General features: G+C 59.5%; 1 protein-coding gene across 1 annotated transcript in view; it reads right to left on the bottom strand.

The window, feature by feature from the left end:
• Positions 1-308: 308 nt before the first annotated feature.
• MYRF (myelin regulatory factor) overlaps positions 309-20680 on the bottom strand; it is a 34106-nt gene continuing 13734 nt past the window's right edge. Inside the window, exons 4-26 of the mRNA XM_011942717.1 lie at positions 19507-19568; positions 18316-18595; positions 17069-17319; positions 16867-16990; positions 14675-14870; positions 12670-12746; positions 12290-12400; positions 11847-11937; positions 11260-11460; positions 10874-10985; positions 10251-10360; positions 9341-9501; positions 9194-9266; positions 8819-8907; positions 8460-8528; positions 7703-7791; positions 7418-7609; positions 6923-7174; positions 5170-5257; positions 4868-4942; positions 4415-4520; positions 2929-3003; positions 309-2740 (exon numbers count right to left, since the gene is read on the bottom strand). Coding sequence (XP_011798107.1) covers positions 2660-2740; positions 2929-3003; positions 4415-4520; positions 4868-4942; positions 5170-5257; positions 6923-7174; positions 7418-7609; positions 7703-7791; positions 8460-8528; positions 8819-8907; positions 9194-9266; positions 9341-9501; positions 10251-10360; positions 10874-10985; positions 11260-11460; positions 11847-11937; positions 12290-12400; positions 12670-12746; positions 14675-14870; positions 16867-16990; positions 17069-17319; positions 18316-18595; positions 19507-19568 — 2965 coding nt within the window. The 3' untranslated portion in view covers positions 309-2659. The remainder of the gene's footprint in view (positions 2741-2928; positions 3004-4414; positions 4521-4867; positions 4943-5169; positions 5258-6922; positions 7175-7417; positions 7610-7702; positions 7792-8459; positions 8529-8818; positions 8908-9193; positions 9267-9340; positions 9502-10250; positions 10361-10873; positions 10986-11259; positions 11461-11846; positions 11938-12289; positions 12401-12669; positions 12747-14674; positions 14871-16866; positions 16991-17068; positions 17320-18315; positions 18596-19506; positions 19569-20680) is intronic.

Raw genomic sequence — 20680 nt, forward strand, 5'->3', positions numbered from 1 at the left:
CATCCTCACCAGGCTCGGCCTGTCCCCCTAAGAAGGCTTTTCCCCTCGGTGGCTACTTTTAACGCAGGTGGGCAGCAGCGGGTGCGTGGGAGGGGAAGGTGTGGCCACGGGAGGGGCTGCTGAATCCACTCCTAACTCCGGTATGAAGCTAAGAGGATAAGGGGTATGAAGCATCCATTTGGCCCTCTGGTTCAGGAGCTCAGAGATTCCAGGCTTCTCAGGAAGAACTTTGAATTCCAATTGGCCCTAGCCTTATAGGTGACTCCTCTCCCACCAGACCAATCCCAAGAAGAGACAAGGAGACAAGCTCAGATACAAAGCAGTATTTATACATTTATTTATATATGTATATTTACTTCAGAAGAAAAGAACATTTCGGGGACAGGAAGCAAGCAGGCCCGGGGCTGCTTCCCTCACTGCCCACCTCAGAGTCAGAGTTGGCTCACGATAAATACCAAGCTCAGGGAGAAGAACTGGGAGTTAACTGGGAGGTAGGGGGCGCTCTATGCACACGCAGGCTTCTAAGGGGGCACAGAATGGGCAGGAGGATTTGCACTGGGAGGCCCTATGTACAGCTTGAAGCTAGGGGGAGATTAGCCCAGTGGCTACAGGAACAAACGCCAAAGGAGAGAGAAGGGAGGGATGACCTGCTGGACCCCAGGGCGGGGATGGGGCCAAGACGCACCATTGCCAGCCAGGCAGCTGGCAGCTTCTAGCAGGTGGCCCACTGACCTTCCCTGAAGCCCTTTTACCACAGGCTTAAGGCAACTTTGGTCCAAGGTTGACCCCCTCAAGCAGCTCAGAGCCCCAGCCTGGCCCCAACTCCTGCACTGAGGAACCCCTCCCCAGGCATGGAAACAGAGCCAGCTGCTAATGGGTTTGGGACTGTGCTGTGTCCAGATGGGCTCCAGGGGGGCAGTGGGCGGTCACTTTCCAGTTAAGGACTGAGGGGCCGCAGTCCCATTGAGGAAGCCCAGGAATCCTATTACATGGAGTGGGGCTCGGCAGTTTTAAGGCATAGGGAGGATTCCCCCAGTGGGAGGGAGAACAAAGTCATCCTAAGGAAGGCTCGGCCCCTGCATGGTATGGGAATCATAAAATTCCTATGTCAGCGGAACCAAACTGGGGAAGGGGCTGGGAGGAAGCTATCCCTGCTATTCCTGCATCCCCCTGCAGTTCCCTATCCTGAGGACAAGTGCTTTGAGATCAGTGGCAAAAGGGGGCCTGCAGTTCATAGGCTTCAAGGACTCAGCTCCACTATAGAAAGGCCTCCCATTCAAAGCTGAGAATGAGTGGTGGGACAGGGGCAAGGCCTGCTTCCCAAAGAGGTGGCAGCATACCACAGGGCAAGGACAGCAATTCCCTTTCCTATTTCTGGACCCATGGCAGACATGACTAAATGAATACCACACTCCTTCCATGAGCCTGGATGTAGCCTCAGAATGTACCAGGCACCACTAAGAAACTTGAAGTTGGCACTTAAGTACAACTTCTTCCCTAACCCAGGGTCTTGGTGGTTGGGGGTGGGATGGGTGTCTGAGGCTCCCTGGGAGGGATCAGAGTCAGAGCCCTGTCTTTGCAAGTGTCACACCCCTGCTCTGGCCCACTTGGAGCTTTCTAGCTCCATCCTTCCACTCCTTCCTGCCCTGGTTTAAGTGCATTTAGTAATTACTTCATTAATAACAGCAAAAGCTATTTGCATCTGCCCACCAGCCAAGACCAGGCTGCTGCTTGAGGGATTCCTGCTCCTCTGCTCAGAAAGAATGATGTGGTCACTGATCACTGTGAGCTCTGGACGCTCCCAGGAACGCAGGCAATGAAGCTGCAACACCATCTGGGCGCTCAAAAGGGAATTTCCTCTTCCCGGATATTCCTGGTTCAAGGCTCTAGGGCTTACCTGGCCCACTGGCCCCTACTGGTTCAGGCCTGTGAAGGGCTGAGGGTGGCTTCACCAGGCACTGAGTAGACTTAAGGCACAAAGTCAGTTTCTCCAACCCATCCAGGGCTGGCCTCGGCTGCCCTGGGACTTCTTGGGAGCCAAGCTCTCCCAGGGAGAAGAAACCTCCTGGGCCACACTTAAAGCTTAGAAATCCGAGTCTGGCATAACAGGCAAACCCCAGAAAGTCCACTACCAAGCCATCCCCCAGGGAACAGCTTTAAGCGGGAGAGCCGTCTGCCCTCCATTGACTCATGGGAGTCCACCCAAGTCTCTTAGGGCTGGATCCAAGTCCCCTGCTGATCTCAAAGGTGGGCAGGTCCTCTCCAAGAGGGTTGGCTCCAGTCTCAAAAGGGGAGGCAGGGGAGAGTGGGCTCTGAACTAATCAGGGCCACAGGCTTCCCGTTCCCTCCAGGGTACCTGAACCAGCCCTCCAACCACCATATCTGGAAAGAGGTAAACTGGTCCTGTCCTGGCCCCTAGGGGGTGGCAGGCAGGAAGGCCCAGGAAGTCTCTGGCTCTCAGGTTCCCTCTGTGCTGTGAGGGGCGACCAGCTGGAACAGTAACTCCAGTGTGAAGACTTCCAGTTTCACCAGTCTTGGGTAGGGCCAGTGAACAGCAGAGCTGGCCTGCAGCAGGCTCCAGTGTAACACCATTGCATCCAGTAGTGGGGGGTGCCTGGGCACCCCGGTCCCTGGTGCAGTGCTGCCTCAGGAGGGCAGCTCAGTTACACAGGCGGTAGAAGTGGAAGTAGTAGTCTGTGGCTGGCTGGACGAGAGCCTCCGAACTGCAGTTGGCCTGACCCTGGGTGGAAGGGCAGTGGGAAGGTGAGGCAGCTCTGGGGGTGCGAGGTAGACGGCACTCCCTGCTGACGTTGCTTAACACTGTGCCCCCAGTGCTACCACATACTGTGCAAACCCCCCATTCCTCAAGCCCCACGTCGCAGACAGGGGTACCCGGACCCCCGGGGTAGGTGGGATGCCCCTGCTCACCAGCAGTGCCACCCGGAAGTGGTAGGTGAATTCGCGGAAGGACAGGATGGTTATTGGCCACTGGTGAGAGGTGCCCTGGAGAGAAGAGAGAGAGGGGTCAGGACAAACTGCTGCCCTTATCCCAACCAGCATCTCTCACCACAGCTGTTGCAGTTCTGGGGTCTGTGGGGAGTTTTATGAAGGAAAAAAGCAGAGAACTTGGAAGAAATGGGAAGGAGCATGTTCTGCTTTGGCAGAAGGAGCAATGGCAGCTACTCCATGCAGACTGTGCCCAGGACTGGCAGGTCCACAGCCACCTCCGCCTGGCCCCTGCCTCCTTCCCAGTCCTGTTGTGCTGGGTTCCCTCACCCGCTATGCTCTGGGCACATGAAAGTATTTCATTAGCCCCATCCTCAGGACAATCCAATGACACAGTGCTGCTACTAGCCCCATCTTCTGGATGAGAAAACTGAGCCACTTGCCTAAAAATCACAGTGTGGCAAAATCACACAGCTGGGATTCAAACCCAGGTCTGTCTGGCTGTCTCCCTCAGGGTGGCATGCAGCCTGGCCGCAGGCAGCTTGCCCATCTACCTGAGGCTTTGGCTCCGCGTCTGTGATGTGGTTTCAGGCCCAAGCACCATGTCTGCTGCATGTCTAGCTGGGCTCTCCGTCTCTCTCAGACACTGTCTCTTCTGCAGGGCCACAGGGCTCGGGCCTCCCTCAGAAGCACCCCCTCCTTTGTTGCAGGTGCTTCCTGCACGTCTTTTCTCCCTCACTATAGAGTATGTTCTTAGAAATCAAAACCTGTGTCTATTCCACGTCTCTCTCCTGCAGCTGGGCCCACCCAGCACAGGGCCTGGGACAGATGGGGCCCCAATCAATATTTTCTGAGTAAACACATGAATGGGCGAGAAAAAATAATCACTACTTCCCTTAATTTGGCCTGAGAGTCTTCTCCCATGGCCTCTTAGGCCCAAGGAGAAACTGGGGGTCCATCGGCCCCAGGGACAGCTATAACTTCCGGTTACTTGGCCAGGGAGGAGCTGGCCATCCAGTTCTCCCAGAAGAGGTGGCCAGACATGGAGCCTGAGGGGTCCTGTAATGCTGCACATCTAGCTGTGCCACTTCCCCAACCTGAGCATGAGGTCAGCTCCTTCCTGCTTCTGCAGACACCTCCAGTGAGCCACAGCCCTCCCCGCCATGGGCTCCCAGACACCCGCCTGTTTCCATCATTGCACTCATCCACATTAGCCCCTGTGATCTGCTTTCTTCCCCAGCTCTCCAGCACGGCAGGGCCAGGAGATGCTCAGCAGAGTGGAAGGAACAAACACGGGCATGCGTGCCCCTCCCCGGGACACAGAGGCCCAGGCCCCAGAGTGTCCCTTGTGGAGATGGCTTCACTCTATAACTCCCAGCTCTTGCTCCTTGCCCATTTGGGGGCCCAGTTGTGCCAAGAGAGAAGCAGCTCGGGCCTGGCCAGCCCCCAGCTTCCTAGTCCCACCTACCTGGGTGTCCTGGTAGGTGTGGAGACTCTGTGGAAGGCTCCCTTCCTCACATGGCTCCTCCTTTGACCTCAGGCTGCACAGCATCACAGACACGGGGGAGGAGGAACTGGAGACAGGCCCAGATAGCAGAGAAATGAGGTTTTGGAGTCCCTCAACCTCAGCCCCCTTCCAACCAGCCTGCCTCTGAATCTCCACCCAGCCTGAAACACTGCATCATAACCAGGGCCCTTGAACAAAACCTTTCCCATCGACCATCCCACGTGGTCCTCAGGCCAGGAGATCAGGTCATTTAGCCAATTAACCATGAAGCAGGCAATGAAGCCAGCACTCATCCCACCGTGTAGGAAATACCAGAAACTCTCCAGCTATCCTCAGACTTGGCTGTTCTGAGGCTCTGCGGGAGATTCTCCCTGGCTCCCCTCCTGCCTCCCGCTTCCCCATGTTGGCACTCACTTCATCTGCAGAGTCAGGCTGAGGTGCAGTGGGGTGCCGCTGCTGACAGGGATGTGGTAGGTGAAGTTCCCAGGCCTGCAGGGGCAAAACTGGCACCTTAGCCTGAGGGCACCCTGCCACCACCCCCCGTGGACGACTCAGCCCCCAATCTGTACTGGAGCCCTGCAGAGGCCTGGAAAGGGGCTGCCCTGCCTTATGGGAGAGGCTTCTCACTGAGGGGGCAAGTTCTGGGCAATCTGTACCACCTGGGCTCATGTCACCTGAAGGGCCCTCCCTGGGTGAAGGGAGGGAGCCCAGCCCACCTGCAGGCATCCCCTGGAGCACAGTACTGGGAGGTGATGGGCATTGAATTCTCCAGCACCTGGATGGAGGTCAGGGAGGGCACTGGCTCTGCAAGGAGAGAGGCTGTTGGGGCAGGAGTAAGGTGACAAGGCAGGACACAAGTGAGAAGCAGGTAAGTCTTTCCTTGCCAGACTTGGATCAGTCACTCACACCTTAGTATGAATAAGTTCCAAGTTATTTTTTTCCAGACCTCCACAATGGCCAGAATCACACAACACCATTCCCTCAGCAGCCCTAGGACTACCCAGTTCCCATGAGCCTGACATCTGCCGCCTCAAAAGAACTGGAACACCCAGAAGGAGGGATGGGTGTTCACATCCCTTGCCAGGTGTGCAGGAGCCCGCTCAAGGCCTCCGTTCCTGACTGCGGGCATCTCTCCCAGTTCTGGATTCAGAAACATCAGTTACACTGGTAGCTTAAAATCAGCGGTGGTGACAGCATCACACAAATCAGGCTCCCCCCACCCCGAGACCGATGATTACACTGCTACCAGCACGCTGCTCCTCGCAGCCTCCCTGAACAGACCCACTGCAGGCTGGCTGGCTGGGTAGGGGTGGGACTGAAGTGTGACAAGCCAGATGGGGGAGACAGGCCTTCTTGCTCATCTAGTTCACGTACAGTCTTGCTGCTGCCTGACTATCCACCCAGGAACGGGGAAGCTGGGGCCACTCAACATTTGCTGGACCTGGTATGTTTTCAGCTCTGAGGCATGACCCAGGGACCCAAGGACCCCAGCAGGATCCAGGACACCCTGTGTGGCCAGGACAGGTATCAGATACAGACGAGATGGAAGGTGCCTTTCCCACATCCCTTCTGGGCAAATTCCAAAGATCCTTTAAAGAGTCAGCTCAAATGTCACCAACTCCAGAGAAGTTTTCCCGGATCCTCCCCACCTGTGTCCAGATTAAGTGTCCTCCCCAGTCCCAAAGCTACCGGCATGTCCCCTCAGAGCCTCATCACACTGCTGTGTTTTCATCTCTGTGAGGTCTTTGGGGACAGCAGCGTATCCGTCTTCATCACCCCCAGTGCCCTGTACAGAGCCGGCCACAGAGTGGCAGGCAGCTCAGTAAATGGGTGTCGTAAACATCTCCCCCATGGGGTTCCCCCATCACTTTGACTTTCCATCTCTGTAAGCCACATTTTCCAGGGTTTCTTTTTCTTGAAGCCACAAAGCCCATCAAATGAAAGTGAGAGCAGAGCTGCCTGGTTGAAGCCAGGAAGCCTCCCACCCTCCCCTTCAACCCCCAGGGCAGCCCCCAGGGTGCCTCAGAGGAACCCAGTTTGAAAACTGAATAAAAGGTTCTGTAGCTTTGTTAAAACCAAAGATACGAGGTTTGGGAAATAATAGGCGAGGCCCGGTATAGCACCCTCCTGGTGCTGGCATGGTGAAGGAGGCATCAGGCTCGGGATCAAATATAAGCCCTGCCTCAGAGGGGCTGTATAACCCTGGGCAGGTCACTTCACCTTAGTCTCCATCCCATTTCTTCAGCTCAACAATAGGAACAATTCCTTTCTTGCAGCAGTGCTGTGAGGACTAAATGAGATGATCTATGTAAGGCTGCGGGCCTGATCCCTGACCCTTACTCTATGCTCAGCAAACGTCTATTGACTGACAAGTCTGAACCCAGACAGTCACATGACTGGGCTGAGGTGGGCCCTGGCCAGTGAGCCTTGCCAGGCTGGGCGAGGTATTATCAGGGGTGCAGCAAGTACCTGACTGGCCCTGGGCCCAGGTGGGCTGAGCAGGGCCCACGCTGGACTGGGGGGCCCCTCGGCGGGCCCGGCCATGGAAACCAAGGCTGGGACTGTTCTTGGCTTTGCCCTGCCCCCCAGGGAAGGGGACTGCAGGGCTGGCCAGAGGCTCCAGGCTCTTGTGATGCTTGGAGTGGCCAATGCCATTGACTGAAAGACCCCAGGACTTGGCTCTGATGTTGGTGACTGGCAGAAGGGCCATCTGGCTGGGGCCTGTGGATAGAACCAGGAACAGGCTGAGAAGCAGGGAGCTGGCTGCTTCCTGTCCAGCTGTCTCTAGGGCCCCATAAGACTGAGTGAACCCCATGTGTCTCTTGGTCCTCTCAGGGGAACTTCCCAGTCATTGTCCAGAGCCTCTTTCTGGGCTCCAGGAGACCCTCCCACCAATGAGTATTTGGGCCTTTCTCTCTACTCAGGTAGCCCTTGCCCCAAGCCCAAGCCCAGAGAAAGCCTTACCTGAACGGTTGGTGCTGGGGCTGGGACTTGGGCTGAGAACATGGCCAGGGTTAAAGCTGGGTCCAAGACTAGGACCAGTGGTAGGGTTGGTGGTGGGTGAGGAACAGCAGACGACAGGGCAGGGGTGGCTGGAACACAGGTCCAGGGTGCGGACGGCAGAACCTGGGGCCGAGCTGGTGAGGCTGGTGGTCACTGAGGAGGCCAGAGGCTGTGTGAGCCGGAGGAGCCCCCAAGAGAGAACATAGCAACCTCCCCGTCCCACCCCAGACCTGCCCAGACACGCACCCAGCAGCAAAGTGGGCTGTATGCCTGGTAGCCCAGTGGTTATGGGGGACTGTCGGAGCTGTGTGGTCCCAAAGCTCTGGCTGGACCTGCTGGGGAAGGATGGGCTGAGCTCAGAGGGGCTGGGAGAGCCTGAGGGGAGAGGGCCTGGCAGTCCTGGAGAGGCAGGAGGGCAGGAGAAGGCAGAGAGGGAGGGGAGGGAGGCAGGAAGAGGGGCAGCAGGAGCCAGAGGGGAGGGGTGCCGGTCAGCACGTACCATGGGCACAAGGCCTCACTCCCCCCAGGGGGCTGGGGCCGGAGCAGGGCCAGGAGACAGGAAGTGGACACGGCAAAAGAGCTAAGGGGCAGCAAAGAGGCAAAGGGTGAGACAGGCAAAGGGGAAGAGAGAAGAGAAGACACAGTCACAGGTGGCCCCAGGAGCTGGGGGTGACAGTGGGCTCACAGAGCCCAAGGCCCTGCCCTGGCCCTCCTTCCGCCTACCCCATATTCCAACCCCAGCCCCTCAGACAGCCCTGACTGGCAGGCCCAGCTACCTGGAGGGGCACTAAACAGGCCAGACACAAACATTGGCATCAGCAGGGACTGGCAAAGGCTGCCCACCCTCCAAGGAGGCTCTCCCTGGACTCCCACAGCACCCCAGGAGGCTGAGAGGCTAAGGATGAACTCCTTTAGAGAAGACAGTCTCATGGCTCTCTGACCTGGGCCTGCCCACCAAAGCCCCACCTGGCCTGGAGGCTTGGCATGGCATCCAGGAACCTACCCGTCAGTGTCTACCAGGTCCTCCTCTGTGCGCAGGCTCAGCACGTACAGTGTGGACATGGACACCACGCTGGAGCCGCAGAAAAGGGTGACCATTAGAGCTGGAGCCACCAGCCAGTGCCCTCTCTTAGGACAAGGCTGTGGTCCTTGCTCCTGAAGCTGGGCTCCCAGGTGATGCCTGCAAAATGGGTCACCCCAGAGGGGAGGAGGCAGAAAGGCCCACCTCACTGAGACCTCAGCTGCCTGATCTCCCAAGCTACATCCTCCTCTTCCCCTAGGCCTGAGCCCATGGGCAGCTGACTCCAATGGGCAGCTCTACTCCCCTAGTCAGCCACCTTGAGAGCCCAGGGGACAAGTCACCTGAAGGCCATGACCACCACCAGGGCAATGATGGTTCCCTGCAGGAAGCGCTGGCTGATGCAGGCCTGGTCCGGAACCACGGACGATGACTGAGGACCAAGAGGAAAAGTGCAAATGCAAAGAGGGCCAGGTTGAGGCTGCCTGCAGTGGGCTCTGCTGGAGGTCGGGCGGGGGAGTGGGTGGTTAAGGGGGTGCCCCATTCCCCCAGGGGGCAAAGGGAGAAGAAAGAGAAACTGGGGACTGGCAGGGCTACAGAGTCACAAGGAGAGGGAAGCGCCAGAGGCAGTGAGGCTGGAGAACTGCAACCCGGAAAGGGAGGCCACAGGGATGGGGAACTCCCCATCCAACCCACCTGCCATCTCTGCTCACCCTTACCTTGCTGGCCACCTTAGGGGGCCTCTTCTTGTGGGGGACGCTGCCTGCCCGGCTGAACTGGCTCCCTGCATGGCTGCAGCAAGAGGGCCAGGATCAGGGGCGTCCCTGGGAAGAAGGGTCTCACCTTCCCCCACCCCGCACCCCTACCTGAAGGCGCCTGAGCTGCCGGTGGATTTGAGGCTGTCGAGCCGCCGCAGCTTGGCCAGCTTGTGGCTCCAGCGCTCCAGCTCATCAATGCGTGTCTCCAGGTTGTCCGTCAGCTTGCACAACTCCTTCACAGCCCCCACGTTCTCCATGAAGATGCGCTCCTGCCATGGGCCATAGGCCAACACAGAGGGCCCAGTCAGGCCCAGGAGCCCCAGACTGCCAGACCTCAGGGGGCAGGAGGGGTGGCCACTGTCCCTGGCCACCGGGAGGCCCTCAAAGCCTCCCTACCTGGGCGGGCCCCTCCAGTCCAGCCTCGGCTCCCACAGCTCCTGTGCCTGTCTCCCAAGCAACACCCTCACCTCTGCACCTTCACCTGGGCTGTCCCACCTGCCTGAATGGCCCTCCCCACTCCCTGCCAGAGCTCTCCTCCCCTAAGCCTGAAGGCTGCAGCCCCGAGATCTGCCCCCTCTGATGACTGCTGTCTCAGATGTCAGCATTTCACTATTCAACTTGGGTGGAGACCCATTACATGCCTCCTTGGTGCCCAGACTCAGGACAGGTGACAAAAGTCATCCTCACAATAAATCACGTATTTCATCGTGCAGGTAACCATACGAGGATGTCTTTGCAGTTCTATTACTGCCCTCATTTTACTGGGGGTGGAAGGCGATGGCCCTCCACAGGGTTTCTCTTGCCCTTGATCACACAGGCTCCAGGGGCCAAATCCCTACCCAGTCATCTCCTTGAACACTCACCCCTTCCCTGTGGGGTGCAGAGGGCACGCTGGAAGCAGCATGAGGGCTGAGGTTGCTCCTGCAGTGCCCCCCCCAGTATCTATGGAGGTGATAAGTGTCCCCCAGCTGGCTCCCCCCTTGCCTCTGGGCTCCTTCCCATTGCCCCACCCACAGACCTTGTTCACCACCAGGAAGTTCTCTATGGTTTTCCCATTGGCAAAAACCATGTCTCCGGTGTCTTTCACAGCCTCAGGCAAGATCTCCTTCACCTCCTGAGCGATGACACCTGGAGGTGGGGGACAAGCCAAAGATGGGTGGGGAGGTAGGAAAGGGCAGGATTGGAGAGGGTAACGTTCTGGAACCCAGAGATTTGGATTCCAAGGAGCCCTGGAGCAGGGGGATCCCCGAACAAGTGTTCACAGGATTGCAATTCCAGGGCTCAGGTGTGAGGTTCCCAGGCTGGGGTGGGGCAGATTCCTGGGGATAAGGATCCCAGGGGGAGTGGGTAGTATTCCGGCAGGTTAAAGGTAGGATTCATCTAGCGAAGGGCGAGGGTCCCTAGGCCGCGATTCTCAGATTTCCACTGACAATGGGGGGAGGTTCCGGGGACCTGGAGAGGTGCGATTTTCCAAGGTCTGAGGGGCGGGACTTCTAGAAGGCATGATTCCCAGGGGCGCAGTTCCAGGAGTCAAGAGGAGGGGTTTCTGGGAGTAGGATTTCCAGGTGACAGGGGGCGAGGTCACTGAGACCCGAGGTTTCTGGGTTCCCGGACCCCAGTCCGCGCCAGCCCGGTCCCTACCTGTCTCTGGCGCAGTGGCCTCGATGCCCGCGCTGGCGGCGAACTCGGGCTTGTATCTGTAGTGCACCAGCCGCATGCGCGAGATCCTCTTCAATTGCTCGGTGGTGTCCACCTGCGGGGAGCCAGGCCCGGGAATGAACCCCTCCCCTCCTGCGGCGGTCCCGGAGCAGACCCCGGAGCCCAGGAGGGCGGCAACCTGGAGGCTGCAGTGTGGAGAGGAGATCCCACTACTGGAGTCGTTAGATCGGGATTCGAGGCCAGCCTCCCTCCCGTCCTTCCCCGGCAGCCCCGCCTTTCCGCGTGGTCAAGCCCCCTCCCCAGGAGCCCCGCCCCCGCGACCCGCCGCAGCCTCGAGCCCCGCCCGGCCCCCACAGCCCCGTCCCCACCTCCTGCACGTGTTCTTTGGCTCGCAGGTCGGAGGGGTGCATAAGCGAGCCCATGACCTTGACATTCCCGTGCACAACCAGCGCCTCGTCCGGCCGGTCTGTGTTGATGCCCACGCGGCCGTGGTGGAAGACGGTGTCGGGCACCTGTGCCCGCTGCCACAACACATCGCTGTCGCTCTCGAACTGGCCTGGGTTGGAGGCCTACCGCGAGTTGGGGCTGGATCAGTCCTGGGGGATAGGGAGGGGACCTGCAGGGCCCTGGGAGCAGGGGAAACTCCACAGCAGCCCCTCCCCTTCCAGCCAGGGCTTCTCACTGCACCAAGCCCAACTTGAACTGTCCCTCCCATTGTGACAACTTTTTGTCACTTGTGGGATCCCAGAAGCTACCAGGTCTTTGTCCACCTCCCCGCTTTACTGTGAAGACCCTGCAGCCCAGAGAGGGTGGGAGCCTTGCCCAAGGCCACACAGCCAGTGCCTAGCAGGATGAGCACGCCCACTCTTGACTCTTAGGACCCGGGTACTTCTGCTTGCTGTTTCTCCCAGCCCTAGAGAGGGCTGTCTACGCCCTGGGAGGAGGTGGTCCTCACCCGCACGATGATGCGCTCTGAGATCTGGGCAGCCAGCGTGTAGTTCTGGTTCTGTGCGTGGGCCTGGAGGGCCACCACCAGCATGAAGTACCTGGGACACACAGGGGTCTCAGAAGTACTCAGGGCCTGCCCCCTCCCCAGGGCCACCCTTTCCCTGGCCAGATGCATGTTCATCTCACCGCATGCTACAGAGGAGGAACCCGAGCCTCCGCCAGGGGGCAGAAATTCCCCAGGGCCCACAGCACGAAGCCAGGGCTGTTTCTCAACACAGAAGCCAGGCTTCTGCTCTTCCCACCCTTAAGTCAATGAAGGGCTCTAAATCTCAGGTCTCTCATCTGTGAAATGGCTCAGCCTCTAGGACTGTGTGCCTGGCGTGCCACACAGGGTGGTGTCTTCCTGCCTCAGAAATGGAGGGGCTCAGGGGCAGGCTCCCACCTGCTCACCTCTGGTCAGGGTTGGGCTTGCCCTTCTTACGCATGTTGTTAGCAGTGGTCTCGCTGAAGTGCAGCCGCCCCACAGTCACCTTCGTGACCTGCTCAGGGGGCAGATTGACCCTGCAGAGGAGAGGCAGGGTGCTCAGGGGGCAGACTGACCCTGCAGAGGAGAGGCAGGGTGCTCAGGGGGCAGATTGACCCTGCAGAGGAGAGGCAGGGTGCTCAGGGGGCAGGGGAGGGAGGCTGCAAGAGCCACGCCGCTCAGGGGCACCTAGGCCAGCAATGTAGGCAAGGCGGACACCCTGGGTGCCTCCCTGGCTCCTCCATTGCCAAGCCAGCTTTAGTGTGGGTCCTTCTAGGTACCACCCCCAACAGGGTCAAACACTCACGTGACCGGGTTGAAGGGCCGCTTGCTCCGGTCTGACTGGGACTGCTCGATGTTAATGGACTGGTTCAGGGCCTCCAGCTGTGGGGAGTGAAGCCAGTGGCATCTCAGGATGGGGCTACCCAGGTGGTCCTGCCCTGCTGCTCCCTCTCAGCCAGGCCTGGCCCAGCTAGAGCTCACCAGGAAACAGGGCAGCACCCAGCCCTCAGCCGTGTTTCCCACAAGCTCAGATGCCTTCTGCATGGTCACATCCCCTCACACCCTACTTCACACCCACACCCTCCTCACCCTCTCACAGCATAGCACTCCCCCAACTTCTGCACAGCTGCGCATGCACAGTCACTCCCCAAACACGCACACCCCCATTCCACACCCACACACTCCCCCGACCTCTGCATGTGTGCACGCACACACACACACACACACACTCACAGCCCCACCCTCCCCCACGTCCATACCCACACACCTCACAGCAGCCTCCAAGCCCATCCACTTGCACCCAGGCCCACTCACTCCCCAGATCCTCTCCATACCCACGTCTCCTCTACTCCTCCATGTGCACTGGCAGAGCCATGCCAAGGTGCCATGCCTGGCTCACTTATGACACTGAAGTTGACAGACCCAGCCATGTCCCCAGGGAGCTCGTAGACTCAAAATCAGCCACTACTGGGGTTGTGCTGTGGTGCCTCCCAATAGGCCTCAGAGGAGGGGCCCCGGGGAGAGGACCAGCATGGAGTCTGCCCGGAGAGGAGGGATGCGTGTTGGGAAGGACATCCAAGGCAAAGGGAGCTGCAGGGTGGAGGGCAGGGGCTGTGATGGGCATGAGAGGTTTGGGGTACCACACATGGCAGAGCTGGATTGGAGGGCAGGGCCCCCAAGGCCCCCATGGTGCAGCTTGGAAGCCGGGGCTTTGATAGGAAGACACTGGGGGCCTTGGAAGGATAGGGAGTGCCGTGGCGCCTGAGTCTCAAGTGGGCCAGGAGTTGGGGGTCCCAGCTGCCATGGACATTCTGACAAGGAAGGGAGGTAACCCAGACCAGGGGATGGACAGGAAAGAGGCAAGGACCGGACCAGGTACAGGGATCTTCCAGGGCAATAGCAGGGCCAGATGCATGATGAGAGGGGAAAGAGGGCCCTGACCCAGATTTGTGGCTTGGGTAACCAAGGCCCTGCGCCCCATTCCCTGAGAGGGGAGCCCAGGGTGGGAGGCAAGTGTGCAGGGAGTTTAGTTTGGGACCTGGAGCTGAGACACCTGGTAGAGGGCTCAGGAGATGGGTCTTGACTGGGGTTGCAGACTTGGGAATCACAGGCTGGAGCAGGAAACGGGGCAAGAAGGAGGCAGAGAGGCAGGGAGGCAGGGAGGCAGGCTAAGGAGCCCAATGAGAGGGAAGCCTAACATTTAAGGGGCAGGCACAGGGCGAAAGGGAGGCAGGGAGGCAGGAAGGCAGGTTGAGGAGCCCAACGAGAGGGAGGCAGGCTCAGGAACCCAGCATTTAAGAGGCAGGCGCAGGGCGAGAGGGAGGCAGGCTGAGGGGCAGGCACAGGGAGAAAAGGTGGGAGGGCGGGGCGGCGGTGGCAGGGCAGGATCTAGTTTACACACACATACACACACACACATTCGCACACATGCTTGCTTTTTTTTTTTTTTTGAGATGAAGTCTCACTCTGTTGCCAGGCTGGAGTGCAGTGGCACGATCTCAGCACCCTACAACCTCCGCCTCCTGGGTTCAAACGATTTTCCTGCCTGCCTCAGCCTCCCGAGTAGCTGAGATTACAGGCCCGCACCACCACGCCCGGCTAATTTTTGTATTTTTAGCAGAGATAGGGTTTCACCATGTTGGCCAGGCTCGTCTTGAACTCCTGACCTCAAGTGATCTGCCCGCCTCCCAAAGTGCTGGGATTACAGGCACGAGCCACAGCACCCAGCCAACCCTTGCTTTTTCTGGGGTCTTTCAGTGCCCCCCAAAGGGCCCTCCTGCCCTCCCTTCCTTGCTGAGCCCCAAACTTGCCTTCACTCCATGCAGCTTCAGATAGAAGCAGTCGAGGGGCTTGAGGCCCTCAGGCGTCTTGACGTACTTGGGCTCGCCCAGCATGCCGATGTACACCGTCACCTGGAAGTGGTTCTTCTTCTGGCACACAAAGGCATCATCGCCCACCGAAAAGTTGAAGCCCTTGTCCGCGTCCACACGGTAGGTGAGCATGGGTCTGGGAACAGGTAAGGGCACTCCCCTGAGGCCCCAGAGCCGGGCCTGGAACATCGGTTCCTCCCACCTGCTAGGTTGCAAAACCACTTCCCACCCCACACCCCTGCATCCTCAAACCACCATTGCAGCTGCCCCCACTCCTGAGAAACGGAAACGGAGTCCCGGAAAGGATTCTAGTACAGGGTTGCAAACTCCTTAGACAACATTCTCTCCTCTACCCCATGCCTCAGGCCACTGCCCTGTCCTGGTGATGGGGGAAGCAGGGCCAGACCCTGAGGCCCACCAGATGGGAGGGAACCCCTGAGCCAGGGAGGGCTTAACTGCCCTCTCCACACTTGGCTCCTTCCCAGAAGGCTGCCTGAAGCCCCCTCACTCACCCGAGAGGGACTGTGTCTGCAGAGCCTCACAGAGCCTGACAGCTAGTTGCCCTGGAAACGGTGGAACCAGGCGCCTGCTCTGCTGCAGACCCAGCCCCTGCCCACCGGCTTGCTCAAGTCCCCAGACACCCTCATTCCCACTCCCTCCTCATTCCCACTCCCTCCATCTGCCCTGGGAGGGAAGGGGCACTCCTGGACTCTACCTCAGGCTCAGCCTCAGTTTGCCCATCTGTTGTTGGGTTTAGTGTCCCACGTTTGGCCCCTTTGGGACGCCTCTAGTTGACAGTAAAAAGAGCAACTGGGCCAGGCTCAGTGGCTCACGCCTATAATCCCAGCACTTTGGAAGGCCGAAGCAGGCAGATCACTAGGTCAGGAGTTCGAGACCAGCCTGGCCAACATGGTGAAACCCCCGCCTCTACTAAAAATACAAAAATTAGCCGCCTGTAATCCCAGCTACTCGGGAGGCTGAGGCAGGAAAATCTCTTGAGCCCAGGAGGCGGAGGTTGCAATAAGCTGAGATCACGCCACTGCACTCCAGCCTGGGCAACAGAGCAAGACCCCATCTCAAAAAAAAAAGCAACTGTTGGCCTGTGGCTTAGCGCACCCTCACTCAGGTCCCCAGGCACAAGAGTGGTCACAGGAATGCCCAGTGCCAGCCCGGAGGAAGCTGGGCAGGGAGAATGCTTCCAAACTTGTGGGAAGAGGCCTCTGGGCCTGGCCAGTGTTGCCAAAGGCCTGGGCTCACCACCTCTTCCCTCCCGGAGCTCCACTCACCTGCCTGACCTAGCAAAGCACCCAGAAGTGCCTGGGCCACTTCCGGGGCTGCAGCTGCCAAGCTTCCTGGCCTTAGGGCCTGGGGTGGCAAGGGTAGCCCAAAGAGTATGGGGGTAAGAGTAGGGGGCTTCCTCCCCATGCCAGAGAGGCTGGAGTGCCATACGACTGCACCCCCACCTGGCAGGACTTCACGGGACCCTCCAGCCACCCAGCAGCCAGACGCCCCCAGCCCTGGGGCTGCTGGCTAAGAATTCCCCCAAAGCCTGAAGCACCCAACTCCATGCAGCTGTTCTAATCTGCTGGCCCAGACCTGGCCATATCCACAGTTACTCTGTCACCGGCCCACTGGCCTTCTGGGGGAGCCACGGCAGTGGTGCCCACAGGGCTCCCGGCCTGGGGCCTGGAAAGATGGAGCCATCTGGTGTTGAGAGAGCACTAGGAATGCTCGGGCAGCCTCTGACCTGATCCTCCCCAGCCCCTCCTCCCTCCCTCTAGGGAGGGGCTGCCGGGAGGGTCCCGCTGGGGCTCAGCTTCCGGCTACCTTCCTGGAATGCAGGGGGAGGAGGCGGGGAAGGAGGAGCCGGGAAAAAGCACCCATCTGCCCACTTCTCCCTGACTTGGTTCCCAGCTGCCCCTCCCTGGCAGTCATCACCTTCTCAGGGAGGCCTGGGGCTGGCCTAGGAGTCAGGAGCCCTGAGTGCCAGTCCTGGCTCTTCCCTGAGCCTGTTTGCTCTTCTGTGAAATGAGTGCTCCCAGGCCCTGCTCTAGGACCTTGATGGGGTCCTAGGCTGGGGCGTCCCAAGATGGGGTGGGCTGGAGGAGTGGGGAATGTCGCGAGGCACTCACAGCTCCTTGTAGTTAGCGTCGCACAGGGTCGCCCACTTGTTCTGCTGATGGGGCTGCCACTTGATGGACTGGTAGTTGGGGTCCAGGTAGGAGCCACTGAGGCTGTCACTGTCCTGCAGGAGTCCTGGAGGGAGGGAATGCCCATGTGGGCCCTGCCCATTGGGCCCCACACCCCACCTTGAAGGGCTGGCCAGTCATGTACCTGGGGAGGGGGCACCTGGCGGGTGCCAAGGCGGTGTCTGGACACGGGCAATGCTGAGAGGCAAAGAACCAGGGCCCGGGGAGAGCGGACCCTGGGGAGGCCAGGGTGGGGATGGGGCTCGAGTGGGGTGCAGAGGCAGGGCTGTCACCGTCCCGGGCTCCTGTTTGATCATTCCATTCAGCATCTGGGCATTGAGGGTGCTGGGGGGGGATTCGGAGTGCTTCCTCTTCTTGGAGGTGTGTGTGGGGAGCCTGGGGGGACAGAAGTGTGCACCATGGGGGCTGGCTTTCCCTGAGCCCCTCCCACTGGGTAGTATCCACCTCTCTCCCCTCTCTAGCCTGTTTGGGTCAGGATATGCCCCTCCCAGAGGACACCTCCTGCAGGAAGCCCTCAGGCTTTGCCTCCTCCTACTCCCCATTGCTCTGTACTGTCATTTTCTGCTTCCATCACTCTTTGCTTCCCCCAGACTGTGGACAGGAGCCACACCTGACTTGGTGTCTCCATCATGCCCAGCAACTGGGCTGGCTCACAGAATCACAGCAATCGCTTGAGGAATGAATGAGTTTGTCTCTGCCTGCAATGTCACACTCAAGGTCACCCTTTATGGTAGGGGCTCTACGGAGAGCAGGCCCCGTGATCAGAAACAAGCCACAGAGGGCCTGGGCGACAAAAGCCAGGGAAGGGGAGCTTCCTGGGGCAGGGAATTTAAAGGGGACTGCACAGCACTCCTTCCTCTTCTGGTTTACAAAATGCTTTGACAGCAGAACCTTCCTTTGAACTAAACCTTTCATGGAATCTCCGTGTGTAAAACAGATGACAAGACAACCGTGCAGGCTGAGTCGGAGTGCGGGGCTTGGGCTTGGGTCTAGGAAGAAGACTCCTCAGAAACCTGAGGGTTCCATGAGACAGCTGCAAAATCACTGGGGTGTGGGTAAGAAGAGCACAGCCCCGGGCCCAGTCCTGGCTCATGATCTGGGCGGGACATTGCCCCCATCAGAACCTCAGTTTGCCTACCTGTGCCTACCAGATAAGGTAGTTGTGAGCAATTAGCCATGGCTGTAAACTCCTCAAGGTATTGCTGGGCAAACGTGTGTAAATATGTGGACCCCCATCTGCCCTGCAGAGCCTTTGCCCTCCCTGGGCACATCCCGGTCCCTACCTCCCTCTCTGGCCTGCCCGCCGCCCTGCCCACCCTGGTTCCTGCACCCCACCTTCCCACCCCAGCGAGCCAGCCGCCCACGTCTTACTCAGCTCCATGCTGCTGCAGGAGCTGGTGCAGCATCTGGGACTGCTGGGTGTGGTGGAGATCAGTGGGCACCAGCCCCTGCCCCATGGCAGCGTAGGGGGGAACCGGGGGCTCGGCCTTCATGTACAGATCCCGCTGCAGGACGGGGTAGTGAGGTGGAGGTGGGGGCGGTGGCGGGGGGCCTGGCAAGTGGGCTGGAGGTGGGGGTGGATGCTCCAGGCGGGAGGGCACTCCCACGTGGCACAACGTCTCAGGGGTTATCGTGCGCAGGAGATGGGGTTCTGCAGGAGAAATGGGGGAGCAGACATCTGAGACCAACCGCACCGTCCTCCCCAAGGCAGAGTCTCCTGCTTCCACTCCGTCCTGAGCCAAGCCCGGGGACTGCCCCCCACCTACCCTAGGTGGGAGGGCCATTGGTCAGTCACCTACTAGAGGCCTGAGCAGGGAGGCACAACCCTGCCCAAGGAGGGGCAGCCCTCACCCCATCCTAGTCACCTCCTGCCCCCAGGCTGGGCCAGGAGGATCCAAGTCAAATCTAAAGGTCCCCCTCCCTCCCCATTTCCTCTGAGGCCTGCTCCTCCTCTGGGCCTCAGGAAGGAGTCTCCAGAGACCCCCAGCCCAGGCCTGCCCAGTGCTCCTCCCTCCGGCAGGCAGCCCCTCTTCTGGGCTCTCAGGGGCCAGCCCCCCGGCCTGAGCGGGGAGGCCCCAGCTCCCTTTGTTCCCCAGGAGGCATTCCAGGGATGTTTTTGGTAAGATAAACAGAACTCTTGACCCCAATGCGGACTGCGGGGAGCCTGCTCCCGTGGTGGTTCTGCTCTTGGCCACCTGGGGGCCGGGGCACCCCGAGCACCCTCTAAGGTGCGGTGGGCCCGGCCTGGGAAGTCTGCGCCCAGGCTGCACCCGCGGCCACGGCCTTCCCCAGCCACCCACTTACCGCTGAAGGGTGCGTCCATGATGGCGCAGGCAGCCAGGCGGGTGGCATCACCGCGGGGATACTTGCTCAGAGGCAGGGCCAGGCTCCCCGCCGCCCGCAGGGAAACAATAGCCAAGCGCCAGGGAGTATTTGACCAGCGATAATCTCAGCCCGTTGTGCAGCCGCTGGCCCCCTCCCTCCTCCCCTACCTCCCTGATAAGGCCGCCCCCACCACTTGCCCAAACCCTGGAGCAGGAGGGCGGTGCCCGCTGGACTCACCGTTCACCTGCTGGGGGGAGTAGGCCTCGGAGCCCGAGTCTGGGGGAGAGTCCGGCAGTGTGCTGTGAGAGCCGGGGGAAGGGGCCGGGGGGTGAGCAGCTGAGCCCCCGCCTTCCAGCTGGGCAGCTCCTCTGCATGGTAGGGTCCCAGAGCCCCCCAGAAGCTGGGGACACTGAGGTTTCCACACCCTTAGGGGCATTTCTCTGCATCACCCACATAGGGGTGCCTGGCAGGGCCTGGGGCTGAATTGTGGGTAGGGGGCTGCCCAGGATCCCCTTAGACCTACAAGGCATTTGGGGGGTAGTTACTAGTGTCCTTGATGATGGCACAGGGACTCAAAGACTCCCGCCCCAGACCGAGGGCCAGGCCTTCTTCTCTCTTCCTGCACCCACTGAAGCCCCACAGCTTCCTGGAAACGCAGGGCCCTAGGGGGCTGGGCCTTGGGGCATTCAGCAGGTCGTGGGGGGCTGCCCCACCAGAGGCAGGTGTGAACTGGGAAGAGAGCCAGCACCACCGGGCCTGGGTTTATTTTTTTCTTGCAGGTTTCACTTTATCAGTGTTCAGGAAAAAGAACAAACTCAACCTAAGAGGTCAACACGTCCTGCGTGAACCCTGAGCTCGCCCAGCAAGTGGGAGGCTGTGGCCATATGGGATCCAGCTTTTTGGCCATCCCTGGTCCCCACATCTGGAGCAACTCCCCATTCCCATGCCCAGGGAACTGCCAGAGGCGATGGCCCTGTTGTGGACACAGCCCCAGGACTGGTTCCAGAGTCCCCCTGCACCCTGTGCCAGCCACCCACCCACCTTCGGGGCCTCGTGTAGAGACCTATACAACTATTCAAGAAGACAGACTCTGCAGGTTTTGTGTGAATGATACAAAAACCTGGATGGGACTCAAACCCATACTCCTTGCCACAGCCTCAGGCGCCCTGCGCTGCCACTCCATCCCGCACTTCCCTGACAATGCCCAGGCCTTCTGTAATGTGTGAAGGGCTTTCACACCCTGCAGTCCCTGCAGTCCCATGCCCCAAGTCCACAGCACCTTGTGTCTCTCTTCTTAAGTTCCTCTGGCATCTGATTATTACTGTACTTGGGGATGTATTGGTGAATACCTCTCCCCAGTTAGGCTTCAGGATCCACTGCAGAGCCGTGTGTCTGTATTTTTTTTTTTTTT

This window comes from Colobus angolensis, unplaced genomic scaffold (assembly GCF_000951035.1).
Source record: "Colobus angolensis palliatus isolate OR3802 unplaced genomic scaffold, Cang.pa_1.0 Scaffold21, whole genome shotgun sequence".
In the NCBI taxonomy this organism is placed as follows: Eukaryota; Metazoa; Chordata; class Mammalia; order Primates; family Cercopithecidae; genus Colobus; species Colobus angolensis.